Source organism: Peromyscus californicus, unplaced genomic scaffold, assembly GCF_007827085.1.
Source record: "Peromyscus californicus insignis strain IS unplaced genomic scaffold, ASM782708v3 Scaffold_7__1_contigs__length_154581171, whole genome shotgun sequence".
In the NCBI taxonomy this organism is placed as follows: Eukaryota; Metazoa; Chordata; class Mammalia; order Rodentia; family Cricetidae; genus Peromyscus; species Peromyscus californicus.
In genome coordinates, this window is record NW_026294595.1 from 92,688,707 (window position 1) to 92,709,138 (window position 20,432).

At 45.9% G+C, this 20,432-nt stretch overlaps 1 protein-coding gene across 2 annotated transcripts in view; it reads left to right on the forward strand.

Moving 5' to 3' along the window:
- Eif2ak4 (eukaryotic translation initiation factor 2 alpha kinase 4) overlaps positions 1-20,432 on the forward strand; it is a 90,807-nt gene that overhangs the window by 60,858 nt on the left and 9,517 nt on the right. For both annotated transcript variants that reach the window (XM_052722757.1, XM_052722758.1), the window contains 10 exons: positions 909-1,030; positions 4,221-4,270; positions 5,176-5,344; positions 6,348-6,464; positions 7,066-7,131; positions 11,640-11,810; positions 12,156-12,290; positions 14,232-14,339; positions 15,651-15,779; positions 17,879-17,965. In XM_052722757.1, coding sequence (XP_052578717.1) covers positions 909-1,030; positions 4,221-4,270; positions 5,176-5,344; positions 6,348-6,464; positions 7,066-7,131; positions 11,640-11,810; positions 12,156-12,290; positions 14,232-14,339; positions 15,651-15,779; positions 17,879-17,965 — 1,154 coding nt within the window. The remainder of the gene's footprint in view (positions 1-908; positions 1,031-4,220; positions 4,271-5,175; positions 5,345-6,347; positions 6,465-7,065; positions 7,132-11,639; positions 11,811-12,155; positions 12,291-14,231; positions 14,340-15,650; positions 15,780-17,878; positions 17,966-20,432) is intronic.

The following is a 20,432-nucleotide window of genomic DNA, read 5'->3' on the forward strand; positions in this document are numbered from 1 at the left end:
TAACCCAGGGCCTTGAGCTTGCTCTACCACTGAGCTAAATCCCCAACCCCTGGTATGTGCTTTTCTAAAAACCACTCCTTCTCAAACAGTTTTCTAAAAAATCATTAGAAATACTTGGAGGGGGTGAGAAGAGAGCTCAGTCATTAAAGCGCCTGCACAGAAGCCCGAGGACCTGAGTTCGATCCTCAGCACCCTTGGGAAAAATCCAGATATGACTGCATGCATCTGTAACCCCAGCCAGGGGCCAGGAGCCCCAGAGACAGGAGGATCCCTGTGGCCAGACAGTCAACTCAGTCTATAAGCTCCAGGCTCAGTGAGAGGCCTGGCATCAACCTCCAGCATAACTGCACACATAATGTACAAACCCATGCGTGTGTGCACATACCAACACAAGCATACCACATGGCTGTACATACACAAAGGAAAGGAGAGAAAGGAAGGCCAGCTATTGGTGTACACACCTGTAACCTTAACACTCAGGGGCTAAGGCAAGAAGATCATGAGTCTGAGCCTAGGCAAGGCATATAGTGAGGCCATGTCTTAAGGAAAGGGGGGAAAAAAGCAAATACTGGTGGGTTTCAGTATAACTGTATATTAAATCCAGTTATAAGCAGTTGACATATGAAATTTGTTTATTTGTATAGCTCTGTTTGTTGAGGAGAAAGTGGTTTGACTATTCCAGCCTTGCTACTAAAATACAGTTGGCTTGTGGAGTCTGAAATCTGACTACATTGGCAGACTTAGCCCTAGCTCAGTTCCCCATCAGGAAAACTGAGGGGAAATTGGTGATGGGCTTTCGGTGATCTCAAGGACAGGCCACTCACTTGTTGGGTTTGCGTACATTTTGGGTTCTTCCTAGGAAGTATAAGAACCCAAGGTTCAGTTGCTTTTTCTGTATTTTGGTATAGGAGCTGTCCAGCTGTGTACCCCACTGCTGCTTCCCCGAAATAGGCAAATATATGAGCACAATGAAGCTGCTGTGTTCATGGACCACAGCGGCATGCTGGTGATGCTTCCCTTCGACCTGCGGGTGAGTTGGGATGCTCCTGTGACAGCCTGAGTGCCATGTCTGCTCTGTTAAAGAATTGCTCCTTCCAGACACCCCACTACAGGCTTATATTTGGGGTGTCACCCTAAGGAAAAGAAAAATCAGAGTAAAAGCATATTAGAGTTCAGTAAGTGTTTGATCCCGTATTGCAGGTGCTAAGGTCCACAGAGTAACCTTATAGCAAGGTAACCTCAACTCAGACAAATGAATGTAGGGAATTGTTTACTTCCCAGCTAGATTGTCAATAAAATCCCACAGTGTTACTGTTTAGGCAGTTAATACTTGGAACAGCTAATTGGGCATGCTGAGCTTTGCTCATGTTCTCTTCCATGGGATCCCAGGGCTCCCTTAACCACAACAGTCTCAGTTCTTCGCTCCTGCTGCCTTGACTGCTGATGAGCCCATTGGTAACTGCACTATAAACTCGAGGGAAACGTGCAGGGAGCATGATAGACAGGGTTCCATCCCTAAGGTACAGAAGGTACTTCAGAAAAACATGAAGGGGGGAGTGTGCACGTAGCATGTGCAATACCCTGGGTTCGCTCCTCAGTACCAAAAACGTTTTTAAAAATACAGAGACATAAAGAAAACATGTAACCAGGCAATATGTAGACAGGAAATGAATATCAGTGGTAAACTTCCAAAGGGTGTTGAGGACATGCCAAGATATATGTAGCTATGCACACATGCTTAACTTTACTCGGCAGACTGCAAAGATGTGTAAATTACATTATCCAGAGATGACCAGGATCCAGGGAAATTGCTGTTGACAATATTAATTGCTAGTCTTTAGAAATGTAATGAAAGTTAATCAAACATTTAAAGTTTTTTTTAATGTTTGTGTATATATCTGTGTAAGTGTATGCCACATGTGTGCAGATGCCTACAGAGGCCAGAAGAGGGCATTAGATCACCTGAACCTGGAGTTACAAGCAGTTGTGAGCAATCCATCATGAGTGCTGAGAACAGGACTCAGGCCTTCTGGAAGAGCAGAAAGTACTCTTAACCACTGAGCCCCCAGATTTTTAAGTTCCTGATACACAATCCATATTCTATGAAATGGCAATATACTTTAAGGGTTTTTTTTTTTTAAATAACATAGTGTATGAATGTTAAAAGGAATTAAAACCTATCAGTTTGTCTATAAGAGAGTGGTTAAATATATGTCATTGATATTATAGAATATTAAGCTATTTAAAACATTTAGCTGGGCATGGTGGCCTGCATCTGGAATCCTAGCACATGGAGATTAAAGCAAGAGGATTACAAGTTTGAGGCTTGTCTAGATTGTGTGCTTGGACTCATCTTGGACAAATTAGAGGGACTGGAGATGTGACTCAGTGGTTAAGAGCACTTACTGCTGAGGACCCAGATTCAGTTCCCAGCATCTACATGGAGTGGTTCACAACTGCCTGTAATTCCAGTTCTAGGATATCTAACACCCTCTTCTGAACTCTGCAGGCACATGCGTGTACATGATAACTTTGCGTACACTCAGAGACACACACATACATGTAAAATAAAGTTATTTAAAAAAAAAAAAAAAAAAAGGGCCGGGCGGTGGTGGCGCACGCCTTCAATCCCAGCACTCGGGAGGCAGAGCCAGGCGGATCTCTGTGAGTTCGAGGCCAGCCTGGGCTACAGAGTGAGTTCCAGGAAAGGCGCAAAGCTACACAGGGAAACCCTGTCTCGAAAAAAAAAAAAAAAAAAAATTAGAGCTAGCTGGGTGGTAGTGGCGCACGCCTTTAATCCCAGCACTCGGGAGGCAGAGGCAGGCAGAGCTCTGTGAGTTTGAGGCCAGCCTGGTCTACAGAGCTAGTTCCAGACAGGCTCCAAAGCTGTACAGAGAAACCCTATCTCAAAACCCCCCTCCCCAAAAATAAAAAAAAAATTTAAAAAATGAGAGGCTATTATTTGCAAGTTTGACCCATTAAGAATACTGTCACATCTCTGGGCAGTCTAACCGGTTTGATTATTTGTGGGTGGTTTGTAAGAATTTCCTCTAAGAGACTGATATGGAACTTGGGAAATTCACCCTGAGAGAAGGTACTCACTTTTACTGTAATAATGAGAATTTTAAAACTGTATTAGAGTGTGAGAGAGAGAGAAAGAGAAATGTGCGTGCAGAGGCCAGGGGCCAGCCTCTGTGAGTTGGTTCTCTCCTTCTACTGTGAATTCTGGGATTCAATCCCAGCCCATGTCGTTAGACTTACATGGTGTCTTAGGGTTTCTGTTGCTTTGATAAAACACCATGACCAAAAGCACCTTAGGGAGGAAAGGGTTTATTTCAGCTCACACTTCCACATCACAGCCTATCCTGAAAGGAAAGGAAGGCAGGGCAGAAACTCAAGCAGGGCGGGAACCTGGAGGCAGGAGCTGATGCAGTGGCCATGGAGGAGTGCTGCTGCTTACTGGCTTGTTCTCAGTGGCTTGCTCAACCTGCTTCCTTACTGCATCAGGACCACCAGCCCATAGGAGCGTTACCCACAATGGGCTGGGCCCTCCTACGTCTATCGCCAATCAAGATGACCCATACACCTGTCGGTAGGCCAGTACTCTGGAAGCATTTCCTCCAATGATATTCCTTCTTCCCAGATGACCCTGACTTGTGTCAGCTGACGTAAAGCTAGCCAGCACACAGGGTAAGCCTTTGTACACACTAAGCCATCTCCCTAACCCATAAACTACATCTTAAAAGTCATAGGTAGTCAATAACCTATGCAGATTTCAAATGGACAGAATAAAATATAACTATATTTTCAACAAAAAAGAATCTTTCTCCGACTTCAGGAATGCCACAGTCACCAGAGTCTAGCAGTGGAGTCTGCTGCTGAGGTACTCATGACCATGTCAAGGGAGAATGCTCTCCGGTACCATCAGGCCTCACTTAACGGTTAAGGGATAGTTTTAAAGAAATGCATCAACAGGCTGTGTGATCATTGTGCTGACGTCTTAGAGTGTGCTGGCTGGAAGATCACTGGGCAGCAGTCTTATGGAGCTGCTGTTGTAGATGCAGTCTGCTCTGACCTCACTGTTAAGCGGGTGACTACCCCAAAACCACTGAGTTGTACACCTTAAAACGAGGTGTGAGTTCCAGCCCAGGAAAGCTGTTTTCAAAGAACGTAGTAGTTGGCGCCTCTTGACAGGGGTCTTTAAAACTTTCTTCTTTCAGGTCCCTTTTGCAAGATATGTGGCAAGAAATAACATACTGAATTTAAAACGGTGAGTCACATTACTCCCTGCATGTGGTAGGCATGGGGACGAAGTCAGAGAAGAGAGGGCTTTTTATTCTGAAACTTTCACAGAGGGAAGAATTCTGGGGTTGAAGTATTGAGCAGTATGTGTTGGGAAGCCCAGCCCCAGAGCCCCTTTGTCCTCAGATGACTAGAATGTCACCAGACATCTTATCTTTAGAAGAAATGAAGCGGTCAGGTCACGTGACAGGCCTGCCATCTATTCTGTGCTTTCTACATGTCCCCAGGCAACAGAACTAATGATGTTTTCAAATGGTTGCTTGTGGGGAGGAGGATCTGGCTGTTCTTGAACTCAGATGACCCCTTTTAAGGTTTAATTGGAAGGACAAATGGCCAGTGGTCTCTGAAAGCTCCTAGTGCAGGTAACGGAACAGAAGCTGCTGTAGAGAATGGGGTAAGTGAGCAAGAGCACCCAGCGCTGAGACGCAGGCGCTTGGCAGCAAGGACAGGTTCTGTGTCCACTCTGATACCGCAGGGGTCAGACTCCGGGATCTCCATGCGTCTGAGCTGTACTGCTGCCAGTGAGGCACACCACCTCACAGCTGCTCTCTTCAAGTGAACCCGCAGCACTAAGTGCTGTAAGTCCGCAATTACCAGTCAGCCACAAAGTGTAGGTGGTTCTGTGCAGAAAGCTATCACTTCAGGTAAAATTGGTATAACTTTTCTCTCTCAGACAAAACAACAACAACAAAAACATTTAACAGTGCAGGGAACTGGGGTGTAGATTATGAGGTCTGGTTCAAATCTGACTTTGAACCACTGAGTATAATATGGATATTTTTCATCTTCATTTCATTTCTTTTGCTCAGTAATTCCTCATACATACTTGTTTCCAATAAGTAGCAATATAAGAAAGCCTTTTTCTTCCCCCAGATACTGCATAGAGCGGGTGTTCAGACCTCGCAAGTTAGACCGATTTCACCCCAAAGAACTCCTGGAATGTGCATTTGATATTGTCACGTCTACCACCAACAGCTCGCTGCCCACTGCTGAAACCATCTACACAATCTATGAAATCATCCAGGAGTTTCCCGCGCTTCAGGTTGCTTTCTGCATTTTAATGTGTTAAATGGCACCACTAGCCTCCTTCCATAAGTGTGGTGAGGAACCCACACCCGCTGCCCACCTCTTGCTTGGTGCTGGAGCGGATCACAGCTTCTCTGAAGCCAACTGCAAAGAGTTTGAGGGTGATGCTTTGAGCTTCATCTTAGGCTCTTGCTTCTACCCTGACAGAACTGGTGTGTTGGGTGAATGTAGTTTCTCTACCCATTCTTGGGAAAATTCAAGAATGAGGCTAAGCTTCCTATGACACTCTCGGTGCATTCCTACCTGCTCAGAACCCTCTGCTCCCTCCTTAATCTCGTCTGTTAACTCCCCAGCACCCCTGTCCCTTCTCACCAGTTCTCTTTCCACACTGATGGGGACTGCTTGCCTGCTTCCACAGTCCCTGCCATCCCCCACTGTCAGTCATGGATGTCCACGTGTTAGAACGTCTTCTTCACCCAGCCATGGTTTGCACCCTTTCTCCCAGGAAGCCCCTCAGGGTTCTCTGGCTGGTCACCTTTTAGTCTCAGCCCTCAGCTCTTGATATGAGGATCCTGGTGCTCACTTGAATTTTTTTCTCCAAGCACACAGTGCTTATTGAAGGCAGAGCCCCTGGGCCATTCTCCAGTTGTCCCAGCACACCCGTAAGAACTCAGGAACTGACTGCTGTGGCCAAAAGTAACGATAACCACTAACCACCCTCTGCTTGCAAGTCAGTTACCATTGAACGGATTTCTTGCTTCGCAATCACATGAGCTCTTTTAGGCTCTTTAACTTAGCTGAAGATCAGCCAGTGTATTACGTATATTATAAAAGTGTTACATCCTTCAACTATAACACTGTGAAGATAATGGATATGAAAAATAAACCAGGAGAGAAGATACTACATCTAAGCCCTTCTGTGGTGTTAGGATAATAAATGAATTACTAGATATCAGATTTGGCCACATACCTGTATTGCTTTTATAATGAAAATAATTGCATTTTTCTCTATGTCCTAGGAAAGAAATTATAGCATTTACTTGAACCATACGATGTTGCTGAAGGCAATTCTCCTACACTGTGGGATTCCTGAAGATAAACTTAGTCAGGTCTACGTTATTTTGTATGATGCTGTGGTGAGCATTTACTTACTGTGACTTGATGCTGAAGGACAATAATAATAGCCGTGATTATCCTCTGACTCATGCAGCCCTAACACTACACTGAGAATTCCCCTCCTTTCTTCATTGCTCTAATGTGACAGAACCAATGTGGTTAGGGTTATTGTTATTCTTCCTAATTGTGTGTCTGTGGGGGGGTAACAGTGTGGACAGCCTGTGGTTAATGCAGAATGAACTGTGACGTTCGTTATTGTTACTTTTCAATACATGAAGGCCTTGGCCAGCTTTTCATTCATCCAGCAGATTGGCTTTGGGAGTTCCAATATTACTGCCTGTTCTCTAGAGATTGATTGTCTCTTCCTCCCAAAGTGCCGCTGCTGTCTGGCCGTGCTGGGTGCAGCAGAATGCAGATGGGGCACTGGCAGCGGCCCTGGGCCTGGGGAGTGAGGGTTGATGTTCAGTCTTTGTTTGTTTTGAGGAGGTTTTTTTTGTTTTGTTTTGTTTTTTGAGACCGGGTCTCACTATGTCGACCAGGCCGACCTTGAATTCACAGAAGGCTGCCTTTGCCTCCCAGGAACTAGGTGTCCTTCATTGTTCCCTTTCTCTTCTCCATCAGACTGAGAAGCTGACAAGGAGAGAGGTGGAAGCTAAATTTTGTAACCTGTCATTGTCTTCCAATAGCGTAAGTACCTTCTGATGGCGTGATTGCCACTGTCTGTCATTTTATGATATCAGAAAATGTCACCAGATTTTTGTAGCAGTGGTAGCAAGCAACACACATCTGCCACTCACAGATGCAGTGTCCCCCTGAGTGTTAGTGCCATGGCAACCACCGAGATTAGAAGAGACGACCCAATGCTGTGATCCAAGAGCCCGTCTGAGCGTCCTCCACCTGCTGACTGGCCTACTCTTCCTTGAGCACCAGGTCTTTCTTTATCACCTTGTAAAGCCTGTGCTGGGCACAGCCTCCTGCTGAGCAAGCCCAGCACCAAGCTGCCCTCTTCTGAAACAGGTCATGTGGAACCAGGGCACAGACTTCTGCAAATCCTTCTAGATAGTGCTATGCTCACCCCAGGTCTCCTCCTCTTTAGCACTGAATTGGAGCTCCTACTTCCCTAGAAAATTCCTACCTCTAAAACCTTCTGTTGGATCCAGCCAGCAATAGGAGACTCTTGAATGGTAAACAGGTCAGGTGTAATCTCTCTACCGATGTCCGTTAGTCCAGCTCTTTAGCACAATAGACCACATTTAATTGAATGGCTGGACAACGGGAGAAAACAGAATTTTGTGTATTTTCCTCCATACGTATATAAGGAAAAGTTGGTTTTAGTTTTCTTTTGCAGTGTTAAAAATTCAACCTAGGGTCTCTTACATGCTAGGCTCTCCCACTAAACTACAGCCCCAGCCCCAAGAAAAGAGTTTTTTTATGTTTAAAACTTTCCCAGAAACAACTGGGCATGGTAGTGGACACCTTTAATCCCAACACTCAGGAGCGAGGCATTAGTTAGAGGCCAGCCTGCTCTGCAGAGCAAGTTCTAGGATAGCCAGGGGTACACAGGGAAACCCTGTCTCAAGAAATAAAAATAAGTTAAAAAATAATAATAAAAACTTTCCCAGAAGCTTTACAGCCCTTGATCTGAAACTTCATTACATGATCCTACGGTGTCGGCAAAACTGACAGGTTCAGTAGGCTAAAGTATGACTGTACATAAGCCAAGCAGAGCCCCCGACTCTTCTGGACGCCTGCTGTATGGGTGGTACATGCCTGAACATAGAAGAATGAGAGAGGACCTTCACAGCGTATGTTTGCCCTCAACTCTTTGAAACAACTTCCACGGGGCACCCATACACCATGGTTGAAAGAAGCGCCCACTTTCATTTAGGGAAGGTATACTAGTTCGCTTTCTGTTACCAAGATGAACACCCAAGACCAAAAGCAACTTGGGGAGGAAAGGGTTTATTTGGCTTACACTTCCATGAAGTCAGGACAGGTGAAGCAAAGACCATGGAGGAACCCTGCTTACTGGCTTGCCCCGCATGGCTTGTTCAGCCTGATGGAGGCAGTTCCTCAACTGAGTGTCCCTCTTCCCAGGTGATTCTAGTTGGTGTCAATTTGACAAAAACTAACCAGTGTAGAAAGTAATGAGATGCATAGGGCTCACTAGAAACTGAGCCAAGTTAAACCTTAAATATTTAATATTGGAGGAGATATTAGTGACCTAATAGCCTAAGGTTCAGGCATGAAGAACACATTTACATTACATTACCCTAAACATGCCCAAAGCCACTTCCTATGTGTAGAAATAGCCCCAGGAATAAATCGGAGCCAAGAATCTGGCTGAAACCATCCAGATCAGTGACTCCATTCCCAGAAGGCTCTTTAAACTAATGCCAAATTTGAAAATGTCTCACAGATGTTAAACACTGTTGCTAAAATGTCAACTTTTCTTTGTGATGATGCTGAGCAAGAAATGTATTTGACTAGTTTTAAAAGGAAAAAAATGGGATCTAATAATGACATTCAGTACTTGGTTATTTTAAAATGGTGCTCCAGGTACGTTAGAGAGGGGAGAAGCAGGACAGGTGCCAGTGTCCAACCCGTCTTAAATCACAGTGACATCCTGAAACCCAAGAGACATTGAGATTCATCCAGACTCACATGGGTGCAAAGTCTTCATCATGGCTCCTGGCAGTTTTTTAATTGGGAGACTTGATTGCCAGCCCTAGGGAGGAAGAAGAGAAATATTCAACTGGGCATAGTGGCCTAGCATTCAGGAGGCAGAGTCGAGAGTCAGAGCAGATCTCTGTGAGTTTGCATAAGGAGTTCCAGGCTATAAAGTGAGTTCCAGGGCTATAAATAGGTGGGTGGGTGGGTGGGTGGACGGACGGATAGGATAGGATAGGATAGGATAGGATAGGATAGATAGGATAGGATAGATAGGATAGGATAGGATAGATAGGATAGGATAGATAGGATAGGATAGATAGGATAGCATAGGATAGGATAGGATAGGATAGGATAGGATGGATAGGATAGGATAGGATAGGATAGGATAGGATAGGATAGATAGGATAGCATAGGATAGGATAGGATAGGATAGGATAGGATAGGATAGGATAGGATAGGATAGGATAGGATAGATAGGATAGGATAGGATGGATAGGATAGGATAGGATAGGATAGGATAGGATAGGATAGCATAGGATAGGATAGGATAGGATAGGATAGGATAGGATAGGATAGGATAGGATAGGATGGATAGGATAGGATAGGATAGGATAGGATAGGATAGGATGGATAGGATAGCATAGATAGGATAGGATAGATAGGATAGGATAGGATAGGATAGGATAGGATAGGATAGGATAGGATGGATAGGATAGCATAGATAGGATAGGATAGATAGGATAGGATAGGATAGGATAGATAGGATAGGATAGATAGGATAGGATAGATAGGATAGGATAGATAGGATAGGATAGGATAGGATAGGATAGGATAGGATAGGATAGATAGGATAGGATAGATAGGATAGGATAGCATAGGATAGCATAGGATAGGATAGGATAGGATAGATAGGATAGGATAGATAGGATAGGATAGGATAGATAGGATAGGATAGGATAGGATAGATAGGATAGGACAGGATAGATAGGATAGGATAGATAGGATAGCATAGGATAGATAGGATAGGATAGGATAGGATAGGATAGGATAGGATAGATAGGATAGGATAGGATAGGATAGGATAGGATAGATAGGATAGGATAGGATAGGATAGATAGGATAGGATAGGATAGCATAGGATAGGATAGGATAGCATAGGATAGGATAGGATAGATAGGATAGGATAGGATAGCATAGGATAGGATAGGATAGGATAGGATAGATAGGATAGGATAGGATAGATAGGATAGGATAGGATAGCATAGCATAGGATAGGATAGCATAGGATAGGATAGGATAGATAGGATAGGATAGGATAGGATAGGATAGGATAGGATAGATAGGATAGGATAGGATAGGATAGGATAGGATAGGATAGATAGGATAGGATAGGACAGGATAGATAGGATAGGATAGATAGGATAGCATAGGATAGATAGGATAGGATAGGATAGGATAGGATAGGATAGGATAGGATAGGATAGGATAGGATAGGATAGATAGGATAGGATAGATAGGATAGGATAGATAGGATAGGATAGGATAGGATAGATAGGATAGGATAGGATAGGATAGGATAGGATAGGATAGGATAGGATAGGATAGGATAGGATAGCATAGGATAGCATAGGATAGGATAGGATAGGATAGGATAGGATAGGATAGGATAGGATAGGATAGGATAGGATAGGATAGGATAGGAAGGTGATAGATAGGTAGATGAAAAGGAAAGAAACTAACTCTGGGCTTTAAAGTACAAATGACTTATACTTAACTGACTGCATTAAGCTGAGTCATTGTTCAGTTCCTGGGTTTTGTGTACCAGTGTAGAGGTGGGCCCGATTCTGCCTGCAGTGGAGCGTAGCTATAATTTTGGTCTTATTTCCAGCTCGGCTCCTGGTAGTTCTCTCTCTGGCACCATGTCCGTAGTTACTCCCTCTTCCTTCTGCTGTGTGCTGGGCACTGTGCTCTGGCACAGTCCTCCATCCCCAGCACTGGTCTTCTCAGGAGCAGACAGTGACGGAAATAGTGTGCATCTAACATCCACTATGAGCTGAGGGAGCAAAGGCTTTGCAGGTGGCGGCAGGCGGAGGCAGTCCCAGGCTCCCAGGAGGGATTACTCTAGCAAAGGGAGAAGAGAGGATTTCTGGCTAACTCTGAATATCTGAACGAGTCTGCCTGCCAGTCTCGTTTGTGCCCCTGTGGTAATGGAGATGAGGATGAGGAAGGTGAAGGGAAACAAGGTTTACAGGGGATGATGCCCAAGAGGCTCTGCTGGGGCGGGGCCACTTCACTGGCCAGTGCTCACCACCGAGGGAGTGGACTGTATGTCTCACGCTTCTGTGGTCTGCTTCTCACTGGGGTTTTGGAGGAAAGATAATCTTTAGGATTGTAGCAAAGTCTGGGATCACCTGACCGCAAAGTCCTGGGGCTGCCCAGGCTCCATGTGTCCGCAGCATGCGGAAATCCTGTGCACCGTCCTTCTGCAGGGCAGCAGTTGATGGGGCCTCTTTGCTTTCCAGCTCTGTCGCCTCTACAAGTTCATCGAGCAGAAGGGGGATTTGCAAGACCTAACCCCAACGATCAACTCACTCATAAAACAGAAAACAGGCGTTGCCCAGCTGGTGAAGTATAGCTTAAAAGACCTGGAGGAAGTGGTCGGGCTGCTGAAGAAGCTGGGCGTGAAGTTACAGGTTTGACGGCTGTTCTGTGCCGCTGCCAGTGCGGGCCTGCAGTGTTCACAGTAGCTTGGGGGGGGGGGGGGGGCGCGCGTTATTTCCTTAACGCTAGTGTTGTATTTTTCCAGAAAAACTCTGCTTGGGGTTTCTTTGCAAGCCTCGCTGTTTCTGTCACACACCCACGCTGTGGTGTGTGCCTTGGAGAGGGGATTATTGTCAGAGAGCTTGGCAGGCCCCAGTAAATAGCTCTTGCCCAATCTCACCAAAGGTTTCTGTTGATGCAGAATAACTGACACAGAGTTGTACTCCACATTCCACAACTGAGGCTGCTGACCCTGCGTGTTGCCCTTCCCTCCACAGGTCTCCATCAACCTAGGCTTGGTTTACAAGGTGCAGCAGCACACTGGCATCATCTTCCAGTTCCTGGCATTCAGCAGACGCAGGCAGAGGGCCGTGCCTGAAATCCTTGCAGCTGGCGGCAGATATGACCTGCTGGTGAGAGCGTGTTCTTTGTGTATAGACTAGCTCTGGCTTACTTCTGGTTTTCAACTTACTATTTTGAATTTTTTCACTATGATGCCAAATGGTAAACCAGTAAATCCTGTCAAGTCCCTCTTAGCATTCATCTAGGAATACTGAATGGACTGTGGAGCTAAGCATGGTGATGCACACCTGTAATCCTAGCCCTTGGGTGGCAGAGGCAGGAGGATTGCTGCAAATTCAAGACCAATGTGAGCTACATAGCAAGTTGCAGGCCAGCCAGAGCTATATAAGGACACCTGTCTCAAAAACAAAACAGAATGTCCTGGTGTGGTGCTAGCACTTAGGACAGGAACAGGACTGAGCTAGACTCAGCTACACGGCAAGCTCAGGGTTACCATGACTACATGAAACTCTGTCTTTAAAAAACAGAAAATAGATGAGAGAAGGGAAGCAAAGGGGAGAGTGGGAGGGCAAAGGGAGTGAGGAGAATGGTCAAAGTATGTTATATAGTTGTATGAAATGTTCTTATGAAATGCAGTACTAGGTACAATGAATGTAAGCCAATAAAAAACCAGTAGGGCTGGTGAGATGGGTAAAGGTGCTTGCTATGGTAGTCCAGTCACCTGAGTTCCATCCTTGCAATCCACATAAAGTTGGAAGGAGAGATCTGACTCCACAAAGTTGTCCTCTGACCTCCACACGTACACACACTACAGAATAGTAGTGGTGGTGGTGGTAGTAGTAGTAGTAGTAGTAGTAGTAGTAGTAGTAGTAGTAGTAGTAGTAATTTGAGGCTTATAGGAAACTGCAAAGATGGTACAAATAGGTCTCCAGGACCCTTTACCCATTTCCTTCCCTAATCCATATCACTTAGCATAGACTGTCAAAAGTAGGAATGGGCACACTGAGTTATTCTGCACTGTTTCATCATGTAGACTCCCATAGCCGCCGCCACAATCAGACACAGGAGTTCATTACACACTCAGAATCTTCTCATTTGATGCTGTATGATGGTCAGGATTTTCAGTGTACTCAGTAGAAACAGTAGAGAGATGCACTCCACTCTATCACAGTCCAGAATCCACATGTGTGATGTTAAATTACCTAGTGATGTTAAGTAACAGAGATTGGAAGCTGGGCAATTATAGCCCATGCCTTTAATCCAAGCACTCTGGAGGCAGAAGCAGCAGGATCTCTGTGAGTTTGAGGCCAGCCTGGTCTACAGAGCTAGTTCCAGGACAGCCAAGGCTACCCAGAGAAATCCTGTCTTGAAAAACCAATAAATAAATAAGTGAATGGATGGATAAATAAATAAATGGGATGGGCAGGGTTAATTTTACTAACAGTTTTATATTTAGCCTGTTATGTCCTAAATATTATTTCAACAGGTACTGAAACTTCTAAAACTTGTGTGTGTGTGTTTTTTTTTTAAATTCTGAGTCTCTGCAGCAAGCATGTACTTTAGACACACAGCACATTTCAATTTGGAAATTTCAGATACTCGGTAGCTACATGTAGCTAGTGGTAGCACAGTGAACCATGCAGATCTAGACAAAGCACTTGTTAATATATTCCTGAACTTGATTGCATACTCAATTCTCCATCTGCACATACACACACACACACCACTTTTGTTGTTGTTGGACCCTTTAATTACCGACACAAAACTTGGTTTTATTTATGGGATTTTTTGGTTTTGTCTGTTTTGTTATTGTTTGTTTATGGGAGCTTTTTTGTTTTTTATACAGTGTCTCATGAGCCCAAGCTGGCCTCAGACTCTCTCTGTACCTAAGGCTGGTCTTGAACCCTTGCTCTTCCTCCTGCCTCTGCCCCCGAGTGCTGAGATCACAGGCGTGCACCATCACGCCAGGCTCTTGCGAGCTTGCTTTTTTACCATTGCTTCCCCATATTATATGTCTCTGTTTTATAACCAGCCCTCTGTTCTATCCACAGATTCCCAAGTTCCGAGGGCCACAGGCTCTGGGGCCAGTCCCCACTGCTGTCGGCGTCAGCATAGCCATAGACAAGATATTCGCCGCAGTCCTCACCATAGAAGAGCCTGTAAGTCCCGCTGCTTTCCAGCACGCCTCAGTGTGACTGCTACCCTTTGGAGCTCAGCCTCCAGCTATACTCCACATGACAAGTGAGGCGCACCACCGTAGCAGACAAAGCTGGGCACGGTTCCCTCACTTGTGACTCTAGCCACCCACCTGGAGACAAGGGCAGAACCCACAGGTTGAGAGCTCGGTCCCCAAGTCTGCCTTCCACTTCCAGTGCCAGCTGAAAGCCCCGTTTGTCTGTCTGTGCACCTGACTCGCTGTAGCTCAGCGTTCATTAACCTCCTTGGGTTTGATCCGTTTCTTAGAGCAAGTGACAGAACTCAGGACACACTGTGTTGACCCGTTTAATATAAAGGATATTAAAGTGAGGCGTGAGGAAGGCAGTGTAGGCTCTTCAGGAAGGGACACTGAGCTGCTTTGCCGTGCCTGATGCACCTTCCTCTGGGGACCTCTACAGGCTGGCCTGAGGCTGCCCTCCCGGAGCCTCCTTCCGCTACTCGGAAGCACTCTGAACCTTGCCATTCGGGGCTTGGTGGAGGCTCCATTGCACAGCAGGATTGATTATGTCGACAGGGATCCACTTAGCCCCCCCCCCCACCCCCCACCCCTGGCACTGGAGCTGTGTCTGATGGCCCCAACCCTTTATCCTGCCTCAGTCTACCCAAGGGCTGGCGTCTGTGTCAGTTCATCTCATTAGCATAGAAAAAAAGCATCTCTTTGAGGACATGGGGACCAAGAGCACATAGCTGCTAGTCCTCTACCCTCTGGCTGCTGCTGATTCAGGCACCTGTCCCACCTCTCTCCACATCTGTAATACACTGTATAGATAAAATATTCTGGTTCTTAACACACTTTTGTCAATTCTCTTGCTCAAAAAACCAGCTATAGTCTATAAAGCTAAAAAATGGCTTTCCCCTGTTTCAGGCAAGATCCATTTTCCAGGAGAGGGGAAAAAATATATATCTTCCTAATGGTGAAGGACAGCTGAAATAATGTCTGTGTTAAAAGATGAATGCTGGCCAGGCATGGTGGCGTGCACCTTTAGTCCCAGCACTTGGGAGGCAGAGGCAGGAGGATCTCTATGAGTTCGAGGGCAACCTGGTCTCCAAAGTGAGTTCCAGGACAGCTAGGACTGTTAAAGAGAGAGAATGAATATAAAGTTCTTTTAACTGTGTCGTTTTTCTGTTTTTCATGATGTCATTTTAAACCAAAGCCATCTGTGCACTGTGTGGCTATTCACAATTCTGGGGTGCTGCTGTCTCCCCTACAGCTGCAGTCCCCCCCCGCTGGTGTAACTGCTGTTTCTCATCAGGTTACAGTAAGCTCCTGTGACCTTCTGGTTGTCAGTGTTGGCCAGATGTCCATGTCCAGAGCCATCAACCTAACCCAGAAACTCTGGACAGCGGGAATCACTGCAGAGATCATGTATGACTGGTCACAGGTAAGGGACAGAAAGTTGTGAATGAAGAGCAAATCGTTATGAGGATAAGTCAGCCCTTCACAGGCATGTCCACCCCAAGGCCACATGGCACCACAGGGCCCAACCAAAATCCTAAACTTACTTATAACGCTGAGATTTTTGTTGTTACTTCTTATTTGTAACTCAGTGGCGTTTCTCAAGGGTGAGCTTTGTAGATGATAATGGTACTGTCTAGGGGTCAAGATTGGTAAAGAATTAAAGGCAGAAAATCACAACAGCACACCGGAAGCAGCCGGGAAAATCCCAGACACAGCAAGGCACATAAGAGAGACAGACCCTCAACAGAGCAACTCAGAGCCTCAAGTCTGGCCTCCTTGTAGGTTGGGAGTTTAGGGGTCTTTGAGCCCTCCTTGTCCCCATATTTAGGGTTGGTCAGTTTAAACAAAGACAGGGAAGTTGACAGGCCCAATACTTGGGGTAACTGTGTCCTGGTCTAGCCTTGAACTCCTTAGACCAGTCTAATGATAGCGGGGCCTCTCGTGGAAGCAGCAGCCTGCCAGGCCTTTAGGTCTTTGTCTCAGGTCAGGAGTGTGAGAAAGAGAAGTTTTCCATCTTCATCATCTATCTTGTTCCCTCTCCCGTATCTCTCTGCCTCTGGGAATCTCACGTCGCAGTGTCAGAAGGTTGGACACAGGGGCTGCAGAGGCCTCAGTGGTCAAGAGCCCTTGCTGCTCTCCCAGAGGACCCAAGTTCTGTTCCCAGCAGCACCATGTCAGGTGGTTTACATCAGCTCCAGGTGTCCAACCCCTTCTAGCCTCCGCAGGTACCTATACACATGTAGGCATATACACACAGAGACATACACACATATGAGTAAAAATATAAATGCATTTAAAAAGAAGAAAGACTGGATGTGCCTGTGAGTCTACACCGAGTCTATCAGATGGAGTTTACCTCCTGCGTTAGCTTCTGACTGCTACTGTCACAGATGACCACAAACCCGGGGCCTTAGCGGTTTTGTTTGCCTAGGTTCCTGGAAGTCAGCGGCCTGGGTTAGGATGGATTGGCAGGGCTTGCCCCTCCTGAGGCCCAGGGATGGGTCTGTTCCTGCCTTTTCCTCCTGCATTGGCTCAGTCCCTTCCTCCCTGTAAACTCAGCAGTGTGGCGGCGGCGTCTTCTCCGAGGCTTCCTCTTCACTGAGGCTCTGTCTTGCTCTGTGATGGCCCAGGGCAAGCACTGACAGGTTCCAGGGACTAGGATGCGGACATCGGCACGGGGCCATGGCTGGCTCACTGCAGAGGGCACTCTGGGCTTGGGGTGTCTGGATTTCTGTAAGTCTTAAGTCCAGTGTGTAGACCTGGTCCCTGCTGTGGGTGTGGCGGTAAGGAAAGTGGTACCCCAAACCCCGGCCTGCTCTGCAGCGTTGGGGGTGGGGCCTTCAGATACCCAGTGTCTGCACTATCACCGACAGATCGTGGAGGGAGGTACTTGTAGATTATCCACACTAATGGCACCCCAGGGCTCTGCAATGACCAGGAACACAGACAGGCCAACTCTCTGGCCCTCAGCCTTCTGCGGCTGCGCTGTGTGTTCATATAAAAACTGTTGTCAGAATGCCAAGCATCAGCTTTTAATCGTGTGACAGAAAAAGCATCAGTTTGCTTGTTTCATGTTAGAAAAGTATTCTGTCGTTTTGTTTGTTTTGTGAGACAGGGTCTCACTGTGTAGCCCATCCTCTTAGCCTCCTCTGGCGACAGCCAGAACACCCAGTTTAATTCTGCTTTCTGCCTTTCACTGTTTCCTAAAGCCTTGGCTTTCCTAAAAGGCTGTGTGTGTTACAGTTCTTGGCACCTTTTGTTAAGACTTGAAGCCATTGAAAATCTCTTCCTGTCACGACTACGTTACTCGTTCGCTGTCCTTCAGAACAATCATGAGAGCAGAGAAAGCATAAGAAAATTCCTTCCTGGAATTCTGTACCCTCTCCCTAACATCCATATCCCCTCAAGTCAGCGGTTTTAGTAACTCACTTTGCGGTTACAATAGGAGCAGTAGTTCTTTGTCCTTAATGGCCTGAAGGGACTGCAGGCACACATGTTCATTTGTCTCACTGTTTGTTTCAGTCTCAAGAAGAGTTACAGGAGTACTGCAGACATCATGAAATCACCTATGTGGCCCTGGTCTCTGATAAAGAAGGAAGCCATGTTAAGGTAACGATCGTAGGAGGACTGGAGATGTACCTCCATGGCCGAGTACTTGCCCAGCATGGGCGAGACCCTTGATTCATTCCCCAGTAAAACTGCACACACACGCGCAAGTGAGACCATGGAAATCTAGCATTTTCCGCCAGCTGTGCCACTTGTGGAGCATCTGGTGTGCTTGAGCATGCTGTCTCCTCCTCTGGCTCTGAACTCTACCATGACTGGTTGTCTTCCTGAAGAGTATAGATAATATCTTAAGTCTGTGCACCGTGCGTGTGTGGGCAGTACGCACGGAGGCTGGAAGAGGACATCAGATCCCCTAGAACTGGAGTTACAGATGGTAATGAGCTGGCACATGGAAATCAAGCCCAGGTCCTCTACAAGAACAGCCCGTGTGCCGAGCCCCTGAGACATCCCCCAGCCCTGGGCTCTGCTCTTAGGAGAGCTGTACCTGTCACCAGCATGTCTTCTGATTCTTCCTAAACAATTTTACTTTGTTTTACCTAACAAAGTGTCCATAAACCTACCACCTCATGACCTTTTTTAAATACTGTTTTTAAAGGAAAAAAAAATGACCTTTATATCCCTCATTCTCTTTATTTTCTCTTGTAATGCTATCAGGTTTTAATAGCAGAATCTTATAAATTGAATTGGACTTGTGTTTTCTGTAAGAGTTTGTATGTGATTAGAATTAGAATTGCACCTCAAATGTGTGGTATGATCATATGAAACCACACTGGCCAGGCTGAAGAGGTAGCTCAGTGGGTAAAAGCACATAATAATACTCCTCCAGAGGTCCTAGGTTCGATTCCCAGCACCCACATCAGGACTCAACCACCTGTAACTCCAGCTCCATGAGAATCTAATACCTCCAGCCTCTGCAGGCAATCTGCACTCACATGCACATACCTACACACACATACACATAATTAAAAAAAAAAATAAGTAAACAAAGCCCACAGGGGCCTACATTCATAGTGGTTGAGCTGGCTCCTTCAGGATGAGCCAGGGACTGTATCTTTCCCATCATAGTTTCCTTTGTGACCACTCAGGTATTCCTTGGTTATTTTTTCCACTGTCTCTAAGCTCTGAGGGGATGTTCCCTCTTTGGTTCCTGATATTAGTAATTTGTGTCTTCCCGCTTTCTTCATTTTAACATAGCATATTAATTTCACAGATCATTTTATTGTTAAACTAACTTTACAAACGATGGGTTTCAAAGTGGCATTTTCGTACATTCTTGCCATCGTACTTGGTTTTATTCGTGTCCTTCCACCTGGCTCTCCCCACCTCCCTACCCTCTTCTCTTTGGTCCCCTTCCTTCCTCCAAATAGTCTTTCCTCTTGCTTTCATGTCATTTGGACTCCATTACCTTTTCCCACACCCCCGAAGATCTCGTGTCTCCCCTTTCTAAAAATGTGTGTGAGCCTGAGTACACACACACACACACACACACACACAAATCTAGATTCCACATAAAAGAACACACATAGCGTTTGTCTTTCTGTGTCTGGCTCATTTTGCTTAGCATCATAATTTCTGGTTGTATCCATTTTCTTACAAATGTCATGATTTCATTTCTATTACAGCTGGAAAAAAAATGGCTTTGTGTGTTATGTACCATACTTTCTTTATCCATTCAGCTACTGATGATGAAATGGAATCCCAGCTGGTTCTACTTTTTAGCTGTTGTGCTTAGGGAAGTAATAAACATGGATGTGCAAATATTTTATGGGGGACATAAAACTTTTTTGCATGATTATGAGCTAGAAAATGCTAATCAGCATCCTGCAGAGAACATTCTCAGCCTGGAAGGTGGTAGCAGGTAGTGGGGACATCTTCAGGTGCTGGTGGGGTTTCTAGATGCACAGACAGGCAGCCTATAGGTGTGTGCTAAAGGGCCTTATGATAGAGGGCACAGCAAAGGTCACGGGGTGTTTTTTAGTAGTAGGTTGTCTCAAAGATAGGGACACATCCTTAGAAAATATTCTGATTCTACCCTGATGTGTGACTTTTCCCAGGGAGTTGTACAGAAGTACTCATATACCTCAGAGAGAACAAATAAACAAACTATTTTACCTGAGTCCAGCTTGGCGGAGCAGTGAGTTTACTGAAATTGCTTACAAAAGCACGGGTAGCTCAGAGGCAGCTGCATCAAGCCCAGCCCAGCAGGAGTGACAGCTCGGGACAGCTGCTTCTCTGGAGGCCCAGCCCCAGTCCACCTTCTATACACTCTGGCAACCAGGAGCACGTGCGACTGGGACAGAGTGCATGTGCTGGATGAGGGGTGGAAATCGAAAGTGGAAATCTGATGACCCTCTCTGCACCCTTCTGAGACAATGTGAACAGGTCCACCCTGTGAGCCCCAAACCTGTGAGCATCTTGAGTAGGTATCAGCTGCTCTGACATGCCCAAGGACGAGTGCCACTATGCCCTAACAGTCTGTTTTGGATGAAGGCTACTTACTTCAGCAGGC